At 40.0% G+C, this 20,077-nt stretch overlaps 1 protein-coding gene across 4 annotated transcripts in view; it reads left to right on the forward strand.

The window, feature by feature from the left end:
- Positions 1-20,077, forward strand: part of PAK1 (p21 (RAC1) activated kinase 1) — a 165,687-nt gene that overhangs the window by 129,923 nt on the left and 15,687 nt on the right. For all 4 annotated transcript variants that reach the window (XM_043580146.1, XM_043580145.1, XM_043580143.1 and 1 more), the window contains exons 6-10: positions 3,877-3,993; positions 6,103-6,277; positions 8,616-8,679; positions 12,508-12,556; positions 17,725-17,837. In XM_043580146.1, coding sequence (XP_043436081.1) covers positions 3,877-3,993; positions 6,103-6,277; positions 8,616-8,679; positions 12,508-12,556; positions 17,725-17,837 — 518 coding nt within the window. The remainder of the gene's footprint in view (positions 1-3,876; positions 3,994-6,102; positions 6,278-8,615; positions 8,680-12,507; positions 12,557-17,724; positions 17,838-20,077) is intronic.

Below are 20,077 nucleotides of genomic sequence, written 5' to 3' on the forward strand. Positions count from 1 at the left end.
CTTTTACAGTTCATTCAAACTCCCATGCCCAGCCCTGGAAAACCACTGATCTTCTTTCTGTCTGTATAAATTTGCCCTTCTAGACATTTTATTGAAATGTGCACATAGCATATAGTCTTGTGTCTAGATTCTTGGCATAAAGTTTGCAAAATTAATCCCTGTTGAATCTTGCTTCAGTACTTCATTTCTTTTTAGGTCTCAATAATATTGCATTGTATTGATATACTATATTTTTAATCTGCTCACCAGTTGATGGGCATTTGGGTTGTTTCCACTTTTTGGCTATTAATAATGCTCATTCATGTATAAATTGTATGTGGATGTATATTTTCATTTCTCTTGGATATATATCTAGGAGTGGAATTGCTAGGTCATATGGTAACTCTATGTTTAACATTTTATTTATTTATTTTTTTACTTATTATTTTTAAAAATTTATTTACTTTGAGAGAGATAAAGAGAGTGAGACAGAGCATGTGAGTGAGGGATGGGTAGAGGGAGAGGGAGAGAATATCCCAAGCAGGCTCCACACTGTCAGTATAGAGCTCAACGTGGGGCTTGAACTCACAAGCCGTGAGATTGTGAACTAAGCCGAAATCAGGAGTCAGACGTTTAACTGACTGAGCCAGCCAGGCACCCTTACTTATTTTTTTTTTTTTTAAGTTTATTTATTTTGAGAGAGAGACACACACACAGTGCAGGGGAGGGGCAGAGAGAGCGAGGGAGGGAGAGAAGGCCCAAGCAGGCCCTGCACTGTTAGTGCAGAGCCCAGTGTGAGGCTCGAACTCACGAAGTGTGAGATCATGACCTGAGCCAAAATCAAGGGTTGGACGCTTAACTGACTGAGCCATCCAGGTGCCCTCTATGTTTAACATTTTAAGGAAGACTATATTTCACAGTGGCTGTTCCATATTATACTCCTACTAGCAATTATGAGGGTTCAAATTCCTCTATATCTGCCTTCACATTTGTTATTCTCTATCTTTTGATTATAGCCATTTTAGTGGGTGTGAAATGGTATCTCACTGTTGATTTGATTTGCATTTCTCAATGGGTAGTGATGTTGAGCATCTTTTCATGTATTTTTTTTTTTTGCCATTTGGTTATCTCTTTGGAGAAATGTCTTTCCTGTTGTTGATTCCTAATTTAATTCCAAGGTGTAAATAATATGTTTTGTGTTTTTAATCCTTTAAAATTCATTATGATGTGTCTTGTGGCCTAGCATATGGTTTATTCTGAAGAATGATCTATATGTGGTTAAAAAGAATGTGTATTCTGCAGATCTTGGGTAGAATGTCCTATATATGTCAGTTAGGTTGAATTGATTGGTGGTATTGTTCAAATTTTCTATGTCCTTGCTAATTTTTATCCTAGTTCTGTTAATTATTGACATCTCCTTGAGGTCTGTTACAGCTTTTGCTTTCTGCTTGGCTGTTTTGGTTTTTTTATGTATATGCACACCGCTAGGCATGTGAGACTGGTGTGGGGCCTCTCTCATGACTGCTGTGACTGTGAGCAGTCCCAGCCAGAATTTGTTTGCCTATCCAGGACTGCAGTCTCAGGCTAGTAGATCTGAGTTGTGGCCTCTTTTGCTACCAGCTCTGGGAGGTTACCTCTGCTGACAGCACCACGGGGCCTGGGCAATGTCCACTGCTCCAAATGAAGGTGAGCCCTCTTAGATGATGCAGTTATAACCTGCCTTGCCCTGGAAGAGCCCCCACTCTGATGGGGCTGGGGCAGGCGGGATGGATGGAAGCAGCCCTGGGCCAGAGCATCAGAGGTTCCTACTGCTTTTACCCAAAGTTCAGCAGGTTTTATGTCATAAGCATTTCTCAGCAATATATGTAGACCTCCTAGAAGTATTGGAACACACCAAGCATGTTTCCATCTCTGGATCTTTGTAATCCTTCTCCCTGCCATGAATATTCTTTTCCCAAAGAGTCCCATGGCTTGCTGTCTCAGTTCATTCAGGCCTCTGCTTATATAACTTCTCATTAGAGAGCCCTTTCCATGACTACTCTATCTAAATTAACATTCCCCATTCCTAACCAATTACTGCTCTCATACATGTACCTTATTACTACCTGGCACTTTGGTAATTAATTTTGACTGTATTCTCTTCTAAAATGCAAGCATAGGACCAGGGTCTATATTTGTTTTGTTCTTTAATATAGCCTCAGAGCCTAAAATAGAGCCAGGTACACAGTGAATGAATACATGAGTTGAAGTCACTGCTTTTGTTAAAATAGAGGTTTGTGGTTATTAGACATAATAACAATTTAGTTGATTCCTCACATCCTTCTAGCTCCTTAGCATTTATTTACAAAGTGTTTTTATGCCCACATCACTTCATTTCATCCTCCTTTGGCCCTCAGGCAGAGAGCTGCTATCATTATCCCCATTTTATAGACAAGAAACTTGTGGCTCAGGACGGGACAGCTCTGCCTAAGGACACAGGGATGAAAAGTAAAAATTTGGGTTAAAAACCTATATCTCTTGATAGTGGTAGTTTTTTCTTTTATGTTTATTTATTTTGAGAGAGAGAGAGCACACTATTGGGTTCAACCACCAGCAGGGGAGGGGCAAAGAAAGGGAGAGAGGGAGAATCCCAAGTAAGCTCCTGCATTGTCAGTGCAGAGCCTGACGCGGGGCTCAAACTCACAAAATTGTGAGACTATGACCTGAGACGAAATCAAGAGCCAGCTGACTGAGCCACCCAGGTGCCCTGATACTGGTGGTTGTTAATATTACCACCCAAAGCCATTACCTGTGGAAAACAGAATGTGTTGCTAAGAAAGATGATGAAATGCCCTTTTCTACAGAGTTAAAGGAAGCAAATAAACATGTTAAATTGTGTTTACAGTATATATCGGGAGCCCCAGGGCCATGTCATGATGAAGAGATTGCTGAGTAACTTTGTTCCCATTTTGGGTTTCTAGTTAAATTTTTGTCGAGTGGAATAGTGGAGAGAAAAGAAATAGGAGAGAGCAGAAAGATAACAAAATACGTGATTTGACAGGGAAAGACCTCTGTTGGATTTCAGAACGGGAAGTAATTTAAGGTTACCCCTCCAATTATACCCCTCCTCTTCCTCCACATGCTTCAAATGATGAATCTTGAGACCAAGAGGATCAATTCATCACCTGTTGGCACCAAAGCTAGTTGCTTACATATACCCAGGACTGCCAATTTTTAATTAAAAGTTATGCCCTGCACCAGCAGTCCTGTTCAAATCTATGAGATTGCCAGTTTTCCTCCCTTAGTATGTCAAATGTGGTAAAGATCAGTCTCCCACACAGTAGTTCTTGCCTAGTATTCCACTAGGTAAGTTCCTTCACTTAGCTCCTGTCATTCTGACTCCTGACTTTCCTCTCTCCAGAAGCCCCAAATGGCAGGCAGGAGGGGAGTTCACCCTCTCTCTGTCCCCCATATCAGATACAGAAAGGAGTAAGGAATTATAATGATAAACTTTGTGAAGTTTCAAACTTTTGATCTCTTTCCCACATTTTGTACTTTGTTACCTGTTCAGTGAAGAGAGTCAAGTTCATAGAATAAGGGAAGGAACTATGAGCTTGTGTTCAGAGTTTGGACTAGGCAAGGCAAGTAGAGAATCTGTAAGCTGGCTTCCTAATCCACAAGTAGGCTTTGGGTGGGAGAAGGAAACCTCCAAGGGACTAGTGGATAGTAGTAGCTAAAAGAAAAGGGAGAAGCTGACTGAGTTCCTGGGACTGGCTACACAAAGGTGGAGAGTTCGGAGTCTGATTCGGGTGTGAGAAGGGGTGTCTGAATGAGATTATTCCTGGGGTTTGGCAATTCTGGTAGCTTAAGTCTCATGTCAGCTGGACCTGATGAAACCAGCTTTTCTCTGCTGTATAGAATGTGAAGACGGTGTCTGAGACTCCTGCAGTGCCACCAGTTTCAGAGGATGAAGATGATGATGATGATGCTACCCCTCCTCCAGTGATTGCTCCACGCCCAGAGCACACAAAATCTGTGAGTCTTTGGAGATGTGGACAGCTTTGGGATTTGACAGAGCTTACAGGGGGAGTTATAAGGCCTAGAGGCCTAGAGGTTTAATGCTATGGTAAGGGTCCTTGGATTTTTGCAGCTGGTGAAATCACAGAACCACCTTGACTGAAAAGTACTTTCTGTATGATTAAAGATATGAGATAGTGTCTTTATTTATCACTGGTTTGCAGGTAGTCCTGAAGTATCCCAGATAATTGGTGTTTATACCAACCTAACTCTAGTTTGCTTAGCCTGTTCCTCACAGACAGGAAGATATATAGAATTAATGTTACTTAGTGCAGGACTTACATAAATTATTCTAGTCTCCTGGGAAGCAACAAAGAAGCCTGCTGCAGATCTTTTCTTCTCTGTTAAATGTGTAGCATTCTACCTCTTAGAACATCATTGATGATACTGAAAGGCCCAAAGGAATTTATAAATATGTTAGTGCTATTAATATGCTGGACATCAGGAGTGCATTTTGATGCTGGATATTGGCAGTGATTTTTATTTAACTTCCTTTGAGGTTCTTGCATTTCAAAATAGCCACAGTCCCTCTGCCCTCACTTGGCACAATCTGGTCCCCATGCCTTTTACTTGATTTAGCATCAGTGCACACTAACCTATCATCAGATGATACTCTATTAGATGATTCTTTGTTTGGAATTTAAAATTTTTTTTTTCAACGTTTATTTATTTTTTTGGGGACAGAGAGAGACAGAGCATGAACGGGGGAGGGGCAGAGAGAGAGGGAGACACAGAATCAGAAACAGGCTCCAGGCTCTGAGCCATCAGCCCAGAGCCCGACGCGGGGCTCAAACTCACGGACCGTGACATCATGACCCGGCCGAAGTCGGACGCTCAACCGACTGCGCCACCCCAGGCGCCCCCTTTGTTTGGAATTTTAATATGACAAGAGCTTTACAATGAAAGAATGATCTAGGGCTTACACTCTGTGCTAATACAAAAAAAAAAAAAAGGCTGCCTTTTGAGTAGAGGATTCAGGGAGCTGTTCAACCATAAGTTGATTGACTGACTATAGGAGATGCTGTGACGGAAATTTAAGGGGTTTAGATGAACTTTTAGGATGAGAACTTTTAAACAGAATCTGTGGAATCACCCTTTCTGTAGGTCACAATGAGCTTCACAATTGGAGAGTTGTCAAGATAGCTCGCCTTGATACGGCCTTTTTTCAGTTTGCAAGCATGTTTATTTAAAAAAAAATTTTCCCACTAAACCAAGAACTTCTCAAAAACAGAGGAAATATATATGTATGAATAGTGCTTAACATAGTTCTTGGCAGATAACAGAAAGGAAGTAAATATCTAATGAACAAATGAATTGGTAAATTTGATCTTCATAGCATTCTCTTCTTTTTTTTAATTTTTTAAATATTCATTTTATGAGAGAGAAAGAGACAGACAGTGTAAGCGGGGGAGGGGCAGAGAAAGAGGGAGACACAGAATCTTCTGAAGCAGGCTCCAGGCTCCGAGCTATCAGCACAGAGCCTGATGCGGGGCTCGACTCATGAACTGTGATATCATGACCCGAGCTGAAGCTGGTTGCTTAACCAACTGAGCCACCCAGGCACCCCAATTCATAGTATTCCTTTCTTTTTTTTTTTTTTTTTTCAACGTTTATTTATTTTTGGGACAGAGAGAGACAGAGCATGAATGGGGGAGGGGCAGAGAGAGAGGGAGACACAGAATCAGAAACAGGCTCCAGGCTCTGAGCCATCAGCCCAGAGCCCGACGCGGGGCTCGAACTCACGGACTGCGAGATCGTGACCTGGCTGAAGTCGGACGCTTAAACCGACTGCGCCACCCAGGCGCCCCGATAGTATTCCTTTCTAAAAGGACACTGTTAATTCCTAATTTATGTTGTGTATGTGAGAACAAGGAAGGCCATTCCACCCACAGAGGATGGGCCTGGGGCACAGAAGAAGAGGAGCATAGATTTTGACCTAGGAGAAGGGATGAGTTTATTGGGATTTGTTCTTCTGTGGATGTTCTAACACACATGTGTAAGAGGCTCCTGAGCATCACCTGTGCTAACAAAGACTGACCTTGCCAAATTCTTGCATCAACAATGCAGGTATACACACGGTCTGTGATTGAACCGCTTCCTGTTACTCCAACTCGGGATGTGGCTACATCTCCCATTTCACCTACTGAGAATAATACCATTCCACCAGATGCTCTGACCCGGAATACTGAGAAGCAGAAGAAGAAGCCTAAAATGTCTGATGAGGAGATCTTGGAGAAATTACGTAAGCACTTTGTAGCCTTCTCGACTTGCCTTTTGTATGTGACTGGATGAGCACAAAGATGGAAAACCATTGCTAAAAGGATCCTGGTCCTAGGCTTGGTCTATGTGGCTTGCTGGCTATGCTTGATTTCTTAGCCACGTAAGGTTTGCTTCTCACCTTGCCCCTGCAGCCACCTCCTCTGTCTCAGCAGCCCTGATAGGATATCACGTTAGAATGGAAATGTGATGAGAGTGTGGATTGCTCACTTCAAGGGCTAGGTATCTCTCAACCTTAGGCATGGGTTATGGAGATGAAAAATAGCTTTTATCTAGTGAATAGTCTGGAATGTTGTGTTGAGAAAGACTGAGGCCTTATTTATACCTGGTCAGAAAGATTCCTGTGATTATTGATGCTTGCCATTGACCAAGGAGAAGACGGATCTGCCATCTTGGTTGTAGGAAAAGAGTGAAGGGAAACTAACATTTTGTGAGCCTGTGCTATGTACCAAATGACAAGCAAGGTATTTCCTTGATTTTTTTTGTTGTTGTTAATTTATTCCTTATGAAGATAGACATTATAATCTTCATTTTTTGCAGTTAAGGTATTTGAGGCTCTGGTTATGCTAAATACCCTGCCCAAAGATCACACAGCCAGAAAGTAACAGGGCTGAGGTTAGAGCCCTTGTGCTTCTGTAATGAAAGCATGCTGCCTCTTGGTCTCAGGTGGTAACTTCTATTTCACTTTCTTTAGTGGCAAGAAATGAGGGTGTGTTAGAATAGCTTGTTGCTGTGTTTCAGTAAACTGTAAGAGAATTTCTGCCTGAAGGAAGGACTAGGTTAGTGTTTGGGCTTGGAAAAATCATTTGATGAGGACTTCAATTTATTCTTTGTACCTATTTAGTTCTTTTTTACTAAAAAAATTTTTTTAATGTTTATTTAGTTTTGAGAGAGAGAGAGACAGAGTGAGAGCAGGGGAGGGGCAGAGAGAGAGGGAGACACAGAATGTGAAGCAGGCTCCAGGCTCTGAGCTGTCAGCACAGAGCCCGATGTATGGCTTGAACCCATGAGCCATGAGATCATGACCTGAGCTGAGATCAGACACCTAACTGACTGAGCCACCCTGGCACCCCTGTACCTATTTACTTCTAAAGGGGATTTGATGTGACTTATTTGGCCAAATCTGCAAACTAGCATTGCTTTTTAAAGCCTAGGTTTCTGGTTCTTTAGCTTAGCCACTTTCAATTGCTTCCTGATAATTCTTATTTGACTTTTTAAAAAATGTCACTCTTTTAATAGTTGCCCTTGCCCAGAGCCCTTATGAAATGAAGTAGGAAAAGCCACTTATCTAGCCATCTGTTTACTCCTATATGTAGTGTTTTTCTCTGAACCAGATTTGTTTTAAAGCAATAATACTTAGAACATAGAATTAGGAACAGCAGACTAGCCTGGGAGTTAAAGGCACTTGGGTTGAAGCCCCAGCCTTGCCACTGACTTGGGGTCTTGGGCAATTTCCTATTGTTCTCTAGGCTTCCCTTTTCTCATCTTTTAGATTAGGATGTTAATAACTGTCTTATTTGTAAATCAAATGAGATAATATATGTGAAAAGTATCAAATATTAGTAATTGGTGTTGGGGAGAGCACACTGGACTGGGAGACCAAAAACCAAACTCCTAATCTTAGTTCTGACCACCAATTTGCTGTGTGACCTTGGGAAGAAGTATCTTCCCTTCTGTGGGCCTTGGTTTCACCATCTAGATGGTGAAACCCAACCTCTCTCATACCTTTGTGTCTTTGCACTTGATATACTTCCTTCTGTAACCCCTTCTTGACTTTCCTCTCCCTGGCTAACTCCTACTTACCCTGTAAAAATCAGATATCACTTCCTTTCTGAAGACTTTCCAGTCTGTATTTTATGCCTCTTTCTGTATTACAACAATTGGATTTTCATGGAACTTTATGCTTACTTTTGTATTTCTTCCATGAGACTGAACTTCTTGAGAGCAGGGACTATTTTAACTGTGTCTCATCTATCCCTTTATTCCTAGTATTCAACATAGGGCTTGGTACATAGTAAGTGAGCATATTAAATGAGTAAATGTTTATTGAATGAATGAATTTAAAAATGAATGGTGGCCTTTAGGAGTTTAGAAATGGAATAGAATACGATGAATAAAAGCCGTAAGGAGATGAAATTTTTGGTTGGAACTTACGGGCAAGAGCTGAGGATGTACTGAGTATGGTTTTGGGTGTTGGAGATAGTTTTTTAATCCTTGCCAGCTCCAGGGTTTGGGGGAACATGGGCCCTGCTTTGTATCTTGATCTGGGAAAAAATGATTCATGGTCTCTGTTTCTTTCAAAGGGAGCATAGTGAGTGTGGGCGATCCTAAGAAGAAATATACACGGTTTGAGAAGATTGGACAAGGGTTAGTAGGGGCATTTTCTTTCCCTAGAGAAATGACTTAAAAATTGTGTATGCTGGTATATATGATTTTGCTTTTGTTTTGCCTCTCATAAACCTTGTTCTTTCTCTACCTCATCCCTCACCCATCTGGAAGTGTTATGTTAGGCTGACTTCAGGTTTGGCAGAATTATGCTTAGTATGAGAGATGTGCCATTTAGCTGACCATGTTGCTAAAAATAACCCTTCAGTGAGAGTGCAAAAGCCATTTATTTTCTTAGCACAAAACCTGCTTCCCAAATTACAGCTCTGCTTTTTCAGATTAACCCTGTTGACCTGGCGCTGAGACCTACCAGCACTAATGTGAAATGGAAGACTCTGAACTACAGACCCTTCTGCTAGTGTAATGGGACCTGCTTTTCTAGGTGGATGCCAGGATTCATGTCTCCTGCTCTCTGATTTCTTCTGTGAATCTTGCATGCTGCCCTCAGTGTACTGAAGTCAGCAGTTCTTAACCAAGTTCCTGTTTATGTGCTAGGCACTATGAATACAGCTATGAATCTGGTACAAACTCTGTCTTCAAAGACCTCATGTTTATGATAAGTCTTAAAAGTGTTTGGCCATTATTTTGAGCAAAAGAAGCCAGATATAAAAGAGCAGACACTATATGATGTGTGTTTATGTGAAGTTCAAGAGAAGGCAAAACTCATTTATGCTAATAGAAGTCAGAAAAATGGTTGTGTCTGGGAAGGGCATGTGAATTGGGAAGGGGCATAAGGAACCTTTGGGGTGATCTTAATGGTGAACACATGGGTGTGTACATACTGAAAAATCATCAAGTTGCACACTGAAAATTTGTGCAGTTTACTTTAGTCAAGTCATATCTCTGTATAAAAAAGCAAAATAATGAGATTTCTATAGACCTACCCAAATAGCTAAAATTAAAGAGAAGCTGGAAAAAAAAGCACCTGACTTACAGAAAGCTCTCAGTTAATTGAATGAAAGCATTGTTGCTAATGAAGTCTTTGAAGTTTTCTGTTTTAGTTTTCTTTCTTATGAATCCAAGAACTTCTGAAAATAAAGTATTGCATTATATAATGATGTGTTTGTACATCATTCTACAGCTTACATCTGTTATTTGCATCTGTTGTTTAATTTAATCCTCAAAATAACCCTGGACATGAGTGGATCTTATTTTTTTCCTGGTCCAGTGCTTTTCCTACCAGACATGCTTTTGCGAGTCTGAACTGATATAAGGTAGTTAACACCTTGAAGAGAAATCATATTGCTTGTCTCAAAATAACCTGGGATGGCATTTCCTTTAGCTAACTACATTACAATATTAAGAATGTAGAAGAAAGGTGCATGGACAAGTGTGGGCAAGTCAGGTTACATCTCTGGACTTCAATTTCTTCATCTGTAAATTTAAGAGAGGGCTTGTGGACTCAGAGCCTTTCACTTCCAGAACTTCTGACTTTTCTTTCTTTTTTTTTTTTTAATTTTTTTAAACGTTTATTTATTTTTGAGAGAGATAGAGAGTCACAGTGCAAGCAGGGGAGGGGCAGGGAGAGAGGGAGACACAGATGCTGAAGCAAGCTCCAGACTCTGAGCTGTCAGCACAGAGACCAACATGGGGCTCAAATTCACAAACTGCGAGATCATGACTTGAGTCGAAGTTGATACTTAAACAACTGAGCCACCCAGGTGCCCCTCTGACTTTTTTTTTTTAATTCAGAAATGAACATCAGAAATGTAACATATATAGGCATAAATAGGCAACATCTGAAAAATGTTTTTTCCTTGCTTTTTTGACAGGTCTGTTAGTGTGCTAAGGGAGGAATGAAAAATGTATTAAGCTCCTACACATTCCATGATTTTAAAATGCCACAGGGCACCTGGCTGGCTCAGTTGGTAGAACATGCAACTCTTGATCTGAGGGTTGTGAGTTCAAGCCCCATGTTGGGCATGGAGCCTACTTAAAAAAATAGTAAAAAATAAATGCTACACAAATATGATGAATTGATAGTTATAATTTTTGTTTGCTTTTTATCCCTTAAGACCTGAAGAATTTTTTTTTGACCTGGAATTCATATGTCTTTTTTTAAGGCACAAATAATCAAGTATTAACTAGTGGGCCTGACATCTAAATCTCTGTAATCATGGAGACATAGTCCCAAAATGTCCAGTCCTTTGGGGCCTGGGCATATTTGCCCTTTAAGAATGATGCTTATGGTAGGATGGAAGAAGATGAGTATAGGAAAATAGACACCGGCTTAATGACAGAAAATGACTAGAGATAGAATGATCAGGCAATGGGAAGGTAACTGCCAATACAAATAATCCACTTCTTATAGCCCGTATCTTATGATCGCAATTTCCTGGCATATAAGTATACTTCTAACTAAAGAGTGGTGGTGTGGAAGCTGGTGACCATAATTTTGAGCTGCAAGGCCTACAAGTGACTTTTCTCCCTAAATGGACCTGATTTCCCTGGGTAGCATAATCTCAGGGTTTGCCTGGAATGCATTTGGTAATATACAGACTTTAAGATTTCTTCAAATTGCACATATGTATTTGACATACAGCATGTACAGTTATAAATGTTGTTGCATATCACTCACCTACAGATATACAGGGTTCGTGGTTATAGGCATAAAATTAAGTTTTTAGTTATTTAGAACGGACATGATTCCTTTCCCAGCATTATTCATAGTTTGTCTCTGCCTTTCTTCTTCCCACTCTCTTTCTCTGTTTGTATGTGTGAGTGTGTGTGTGTGTGTGTGTGTGTGTGTGTGTATGTTTGTGTATTATACATGTACATATGTGTGTATATGAGGTTATTTTTACCTTGGGGATGGGGTAAGAATTATATCGGATTTTCAGGCAACATATGTGTTTGAAAAACCATATTTAATATTTTATGTTTGAAAAAATGAAAAATAAAAACCTATTTTACAATATAAACTGCAAAATAAAATTCACATATCCTCTTGATAGGATAAGTGATTAAAAAATCACTGTTCTAAAGGTTCATAGGATTAAAGCACCATGAGATTAATTTTCTATTTTTTAGTACTCACAGTTTTTTAATGTAAATTATAATTGAATATAACACAGATAAGTGTACAACTCAATGAATTTTATAAAATGAACACACCCATGTAACCAGTACCTACATTAAGAAATAGAACATTACTATTACCCCAGAAGTCCGTATTTCTTTTGCTAAAAATATAAGCAGGTCAACCCTCCCCGCCCCCTCCCTCCACCTCATTCTGAACATTTCCCTTGGACCCCTTTCCCCTCAGTCACCCCTGGTTGAAAACCATAGATCTGACCTTACTAAGGTTTACAAATGAAGAGTTTGAGGCCGCAAGGGGTTAAAGGAACCTGCCAAGGGTGATGGAGAAGAAAGGAGGAAGAGCAAGAACAGGAAACTAGTATATAATCAAGACCTGTTATATTCTAGGCACTTGGCTAAGTGCTTTATGAACTAATTGATTTAAATTCTCTTATAGTCTCTTATCTCTTATCTTCACTTCGCCAACGAGAAAAGTGAAGCTCAGAGAAATTAAATCACTTGTTCAAGATCATATAGCTTGTAGATACTAGGTAGATGTTTCATTTTGGAACCTAAGTCTTTTGGCCCCTGGAGCCTGTGTTCTCTTTCTGCCATGTACTGCCTCTCACATATGAGAATAGAGTAGGGGGAGGGGGGATGGGGGAGGGTTATTTTTGCTGCTATTATTATTAACACTTGCATTGCCAGGTCGTCTGTAGATCTACATTTGACAAATGTCACTTCATTTAATACCTGTGTTGTTTTTTTCTCTCTCTCTCACCTTTCACGTAGTGCTTCAGGCACTGTGTACACTGCAATGGATGTGGCCACAGGACAGGAGGTGAGTATTAACCACTGACTCTTGCTCCTTCAGTTCTACTGTTTCTTTTTATGTTTGGTTAATTTTTAGTTCTTCTTAGCTCAATAGGGACACTTCTAGTTTCTCACTATAGAAGACTAGAACTAAACAGAGGAGTAACATAATGAGACTTACAGATTTTGGAAAAAGTCTCTGTGGCTACTGCATGGAGAACAGATTGGAGGAGTTAAGCTTGGAGCACGTGAGTCAGGTGGTTATTGCATAATTTTAGGTGAGAGGTGATGGTTTGGACTGAGGCAGTAGCATAGTATGAATGGGAGGAAGTGGCTGGATTTGAGGGGTACACAGGTAGATTTGCCAGAATCTGGGGATTGATGAATGTGAGGATGACTCACAAGTGAGTGATCCTAGTTAAGTAGAAAGTAAAAAGGTGGAGGTATAGGTTTGAAGAAGTTGGATATTGTCTGAGAGATCTTCTTGTGGCACTGCCTGGTGGTGGATGATTGTTTATACAAGTTTGGTGTTTGGTAGAGAAATCTGACGTAGAAGAGATTTAAACACACATCTCTTGACTCCTGATGTAGTGATCCTTTCGTTAGTCTGCGCCCAGAATTCCAGCAGACGTTGAGGTCCTCATTTGGAGGCACCTCTTTGTCTTTCTCATTTCATTAAGCTGGCAGAACTCTGACTTTATTGCTAAGGCCTGCTGACCCTACATCTTCAGCAGAAGGAAGCCGTGAAGGGAATATAGAGTACTTGAGTTTTCCTTGCATTCTGTTCTTTGATTGTAGAGTAGGAATGTTGGCAGGTGGGCTGGGGATGGGAGCTGCTCGTGGAAGTTCTTAGTTTGCAGAGTCCTGGGACTCAGAGGTTGTGAGAGAGACCCCTTGCTCCCGTGATAGAGTACGGCTCCTGGGAGGGAAGCTACTAAGACCTGCTTGTGGATGTTTGGTGGTTGAAACCCCTGGTATACTGGAGCAGTCATGGTCAATAGGAATAGCACATATTTCACCTTGCTCTTGTGAGTCTTTTACAAGCATCAAAACCAAATATTGAGGCTCCGTTGGCGGTAGGTCAACTTAAAAAACAAAATAATTATTTAAGGATTTAGTCATTGTTCTTTGAGATGAATTCAATAACCTAGATGCTTACTGTTGTTAGCACTTAAATGATTTTAGGCACGTCATGTGACTTCTCTGAATCTGAATTTTATTTATGAAATGTGCATGATAACATATACATACCTACCAAAAGTGTTGGAAGAATTCAGTAAAGCAATGTACGTGAAAATGCATCATAAACTTGAAGAATTAAAGTTATATATTTATTACATTCAGTAAAAAATTCCATATTTATTATTTTTTATTTGTTCCACAAAGCAATTGCTGAAGATTTGCCTTATGCCACACTTTGTGCTAAGGACTGTGTGAAATATTGAATCCTGTGCAGGCACGCAGACATTAAAATCATATATAAGTGTTAGAGACCACACTTGCCATTGGGCACATATAAAAGTCTTGTAGTGTGGAGAATAGATCGGAGGACAGGAACCTGCGTTAAAGTAATGGTGAGTAAGGAAGGTATTACTGTGCCAGTTTTAAACATGGTGAATTAGAGGCAGAGGTAGAAAATTGGTGATTATACCAATCCTAAAAAGAACCCTGTGGGGTAGGTAATATTATTTCCTTTTACTGATTAAGATTTTGAGGCTTAGAGAGTTTAGCTAACTTTTGCAAGTTTGTGCTGCCAGCAGTTAGCAAGGACTGGGTTAGAATCTTGATTCTAAAACCTAGACCTGTGTTCTCCAAGCTGCAAGGCCACAACAGAGCTAAGGTTAGGTACTAGGGCTCCTTGTCCTGTTTCTGGGCTCTGGGGCCCTACAGCCCTTGATGGGAGACAGGCTGGTGATTGGCAGTTCCTGGAAAGGCCTGGAGCCTGCATGTGTGAGAAGCTGGCCACAGGAAATAGAAACTTGACTTCACTGTATGCCTGCCTTGTGGTTACAAAACTATGAATGGAAGCAAGTCCATTAGGGTGGCTAATGTAGTGTGGTCAGGAAGGCCTCATTTCCTGCCCCAGGGAGCATAAATCGTTAGTGGAGCTGGCAAGATGCTCTCAGTCTTTGTCAGTGAGTGCTTATTGGGGGTTATCCACCTGGGAAGAACAGAACTGTTGCATGTCACATATAGGAAGATTAGCATGTTAATGCCAGGAAGTCTCCCAGTTACAGATTCAACAATTATTTTTCAAACTCATTTTTAGAGGGAGTGTGTTTCATAGAAGGAATAGATTGGAAGAGACTTTGGAGTCATATGGACCTGAGGGCATTGATTATGACCTTGGTCAATTTCTTAAAAGTCTTAGTCTCAATTTCTTTACTTGAAAATACAGATAATGATTTTTACTTGGAGGGTTGTTGTTACTTTTTACTGAGATAATGTAACTAGAGCACCTAACCTAGCACCTGGCACGCAGTAAGCATTGAATAAACAGTGTTGCCGGTGGTTGGTTTTTGCTGTCGTTCCTGTTGATGTGGTCATTCTTGCTGCTCTGGGTTAGATATTCCTCAAATAGGGTCATTACTACAATTCATGGTTTTTATTGTTCTTTTCCTTTATTATTAAAAATTTTTACTTGTATTTGAGTAATGCATTGGCCACTATCTCCTATTTAGTCCTCAAAACAATCCTGCAAAAAAGGGAACCAAGGGTGGGATTATTATCCTCAAAGTACTGATGGAGAGACCAAGGCACAGAGAGCTTGTGATTGGTCAAGGTCAGTAAATGACAGCCTGAGCTTAGGTCCCCAGAGCTCAGGTTCTCAGAGCGCAAGCCCAATTCTTTTTCTTTTATAGAAATGCTATGTGCTGTCCTAAGAGGGACGGATTGTGTGAAGGGCATTTAGCCTAGCACATAATTAGTCAGTAGCTTTTGAAAAGGATTCCTGGTATCCTGCTACTGCCTCTGTGTTATTCTCTACTTGCCAGTCATCTCCCTTGCTGCTTCCAGCAGCCACCTCTTTGAGGTTTGTAAGCACCGTCCCATTCTTTAGGATGGCCAGAGGAACTCCAAAGGTATTCCTTTGGCCCCAGGTTTTAATATATATTATAAAGGTCACTATACTTAATACATCTTTAGATCAATATGTTGCTCTTCAGATATTAGAAAAAGCTAATAATCAAACTATGGAATTATGGAAAGATACAGCCAGACCAGAAGCCTAACCTCATAGGAGACCCCACTCCGAAGCAAATTTTTCTTGCTTGCGGTGAGGAATGGAAGTAGTCAAGTGTTTAAAAGAATCATTTCTGTTCTTATTGATGAACTGAATCTCTGCAGAAGATTGCCTATACTTTACTTAAAGAAATATGAGAGTTATGTTTTTTTTCCCATAAAAATGTGGATTATTCATTTTTTACAGCTCTTGCTGCTTCTGGAAAGACTCATTGAGTTGTTCTGTTAGGTTGTCCATGTTCTTGTCTGTTAAGCAGGAAAAGAAAATATCTCTAGGGAGTAAACATTTAGCAAATAATTTAAGCTCTGTGGAATAGTCTATTGCTGATGCTATTGATAGTCTAAAAACAAAGTTCTTATCAACCCACTGAATTCTCTCTTTCTCTCTTCATTTCCACAAACATTTGTTGAGCAACCACTGTGTGTCAGGTCCTGTGCTTGGCACCAGGGATTCTGAGTTTTCAAATGAGCTCTCAAGCTTCTAGAGATACACACCCTAACTAATCATCATAAAGGCACTATGTGGTAAGTTCCCTAAGAGAGCAATAAATATGATCTTATGAGGCTTTAAAGAAGAGAAAAAAGCCTATCTGGTTTGGAGAATGAGGTTTCTTTTGGCCTGACACAAAGTATAAATAGCTTTTGAACATGTGGAAAGGATGCAAGGTACTCCAAATGGAGAGAAGATCAGATCACAGAGTATGTGAAGGAATACAGTGGGAAGTAAGATAGGGGTCAGATCATGAGAACTTTGAATGTTGGGCTGAGGAGCATCTAGGCAAACAGAAACCATTTATGTATTTGAGCAGAGCAGGGTGTTATCAAATGTGCACTATGGGGAAGATTAATTTGGCCTTGTGTGCAGGATAAATTGGCATCACTTTTGAGGGTTCTACTCCTAACTTTGCTACTGAATCACTGTGTATACAAATAACATATCCTCTCTGAATCATGATTTCCATATCTGCCAAAAGGAATCAATATTAATGCTTAACTCATAGCGTGTCTCCGAGGGTTAAATGAAATAAACCTGAGAATACCTTACCTAATACTTGATACATAGAAGAAATGGACGCAAAAGTGTCTTGGAAACTAACTTATACCTTATATTTGTGTTATGTGGAAATTCATTTCCACAGACAAAAAACCTATTAAATTCTTTTTGATATATAAATATTAGGGATCTCATCCCCTTTTTCTCTTCTCTCTTAATGTGATCAACTCTGATTTATCTTTCCACACCAAGTTCAAAAAGTCATCCCCCCCTTTATGAAGCGTCTCAACATTGCCATATTGAAGGAGGTCTTGCTCTATTTTGTGTTTCTGTAACACTTTGTATGGACTTTTGTTATGGCATACCTCTTTTATATTGTGATTTAAAAAAAATATTTTTCTCATATGAATATTTTATTAATAGAAGGTTTGATCCTCAAACTTTGGTACACATCAGAATCAGCTGGAGCATTTATTAAAACAGAATTTCTGATTCTGTCTGGGTGGGACCTAAAAAATTTCAATTTCTTGGGCACCTGGATGGCTCAATCAGTTAAGCGTTAGACTCTTGATTTCAGCTTAGGTCATGATCTGACAGTTCATGATCTCACAGTTCATGAGGTCGAGTCCCGTGTTGGGCTGTATGCTGGCAGCATGGAGCCTGCTTGGGATTCTTGTTCTTCCTTTCTCTCTGCTCCTCCCCCACTTGCGTGTGTTCTCTCTCTCTCTCTCAAAATAAATAAATAGCCATTAAAAAAATAAAAATTTTAATTTCTAACAAGTTGCCAAATGATGTTGATGCTGCTGGTCCAGGAACCTCACATTGAATACACGGGTTTATGTGAATTCTGCAAGGGCTAAGACTGATTCGTCTCTGTCTCCTTAGTGTTTAAATTCTGGTACTAAGTAGTCACTCAGTAAATGTTGAGTGACTGGTTGCTCATTGAATGTACTCTGTTTCAGGTGGCCATTAAGCAGATGAACCTTCAGCAGCAGCCGAAGAAAGAGCTGATTATTAATGAGATCCTGGTCATGAGGGAAAACAAGAACCCAAATATTGTCAACTACTTGGACAGGTATGAAGTAATAGGTCTTGTCAGAGAGATCAGCCTGGGACTGATGGGTGGTGGAACTATTAGTGGAGAAGGCATCACCAGCACTCTAAACTGCCTTCATTTAAGAATCTTCTGTGGTGCTTGGCTGTCTGCCTCTGACCCTGTATACTGCTGGACACCTCTGATTGCTGCACAGTCTTTCTGGGTTGGATGAACCCTACCACCCTGTAGCTTCTGACACCTGGTCCCAGAACCGTTTGTTCTGCCTCACAGAGGCCCTTCAGCCCATCTGCTAGAATCAGCCATGTAAGCCTTTAAATCATTTCACATTCCGGATCTTTCCTTATCCTGCTCACCCTCCTGAATAAGTTCTACTTTATCTTACTTATTCTCTCAAAATTTGACAGTCTGTAGTTTCATTTGAGATTGACCAATATGGAAAGAATAAGACTTCTCTTGTTCTAAATTCAACATGATTTTATTCACTGTTTTATTTTTAGGAAGCCTGTTTCATTGTTGACCCCTAGTTAGTCTGTAGTCAATTTAAATCTCTGATCCCTTTTTTTTTTTTTTAAATGGGAGCTTGCCTGAAACTGGTAATGTAGAACTTTTTAGGAACCTTCATTAAATCCCATTTTGATTATGTCAGCCCATTATTCCAGCTCATCAGAATTCTGTTCTTAAACATAATAATAGTGGTTATAGCTAACATTTGTGTTATGCTTTACTTTGTACCAAGTACTTTCATGAACATATCTAATTGTGAAATAGGGCTTACTACCTGTATTTTACTGAGAAGAAACTGAGGTTCATAGAAGTTAATAACTTGTCCAAGACCAGTAAGCCAGTAAGTAGCAAATGAGGGTTTTGGATTTGAATATTCCTAGCACCAACATCCATACCCTTTCCATCATATCATGTTCTTTTCTCCTATATGTGAAAAAAGAAAGTGAGCTTCTTGCCTGGGTTTCAGAGACATCACAGGTCGAGGTGCTATTGGACTAAGTCTTGGACTCTAACTTTTTTTAATATTTATGTTGCATTGTCAGCTATATTTCATTTCTGCCAGATTTCTTCTTTTGCATCTAAAACATTGGTAGGCTTCAGTTTCTTTAAAGAAGAAAAGAGTTGGACTTTGACCTTTCCAATGCATAATGTTGATAACTATAGCAAATAAAGCCTTCTTCCTTTTTGAGGAATGATTGTCTTTCCATGATGCGGATCATGACTGGCTTTGAAAAATCCTCTGAAAGTTATTATTCACCTTCCCATCTCTTTGAAGAACTTATTATATAGAGAGTATAGCTTGGACAAACTCCCGAAGGCTATAAGGGTACCAGATTTTGGCTTAGGATGAGGAAAAATGAAAGCTTCCCAATAAAAGTATGTCCTATCTCATTAAAAAGTGAGTGTCTTATCACTGGAGGTATCTAAACGATAAAATGCATGACCATGTTATTGAAGGAATTTGTGTCCTGGGAATAAGATAAGAACATTTATAAGTTTGTTTATCAATCGTGCCTTTGCCGGTGTTTCCAGAGGCTTGTGTTGTGAAACCAGAAGTAAGTAAGGTCCAATCCCTGCCTTCAAATAAAAAAATACCCAGGAGCTCCTGTGGGAGGACAGAGGAGGGTGCCCTTACCCTGAGCAGTAAGTGAAGGTATTGCAGTTGAGCGTCTGATTCTTGTGAGTTGTCCCAGGGGAGAGCTCCATCCAATTTGTTCTTCTCCAAATGTGTGATGCTCTGAGGCTTTACCTTGGAGATGTGATTTTTGATGGTACCTTGGCATACAGTGTAACCACAGAGTTTTTGGGACAACCTGTATCTGTTTGTGCATTGTCTTAGCTTTACACAGCAAAGCCCAGGTATGTCATGTCAGGCCCAGGTAAAGAGGCTCTCTTTTCCAGTGTCCAGAGATGGTCTCTTGAACCCTCATATTTCTTCCTCCCAATCATCCAAGCTGGCAGATGTCTCCTTGATGTGCTGGATGAGAGGGCATAATGTGCATTCTTTGTCAGGGAAGAAATAGGCTCATGCCAGTGGAGAGTTTTTTACCCAGTCCTAAATTATCTTTTAGTCCAAGTCCCCATCATCTTCTTTCTCAAAAGAGATTCAAGTTGAAGAACATCTTAATCTGTCACATATATTCTTCCTGGAAACTAAAAACAAAACAAAACAAAACAAAAAACTACAAGACTTTGAGTTACAAAGAATATAGAAGCTATGTAGAGAGTACTAGATTCAGAATCAAGAGAATAGG

This window comes from Prionailurus bengalensis, chromosome D1 (assembly GCF_016509475.1).
Source record: "Prionailurus bengalensis isolate Pbe53 chromosome D1, Fcat_Pben_1.1_paternal_pri, whole genome shotgun sequence".
Taxonomy (NCBI): domain Eukaryota; kingdom Metazoa; phylum Chordata; class Mammalia; order Carnivora; family Felidae; genus Prionailurus; species Prionailurus bengalensis.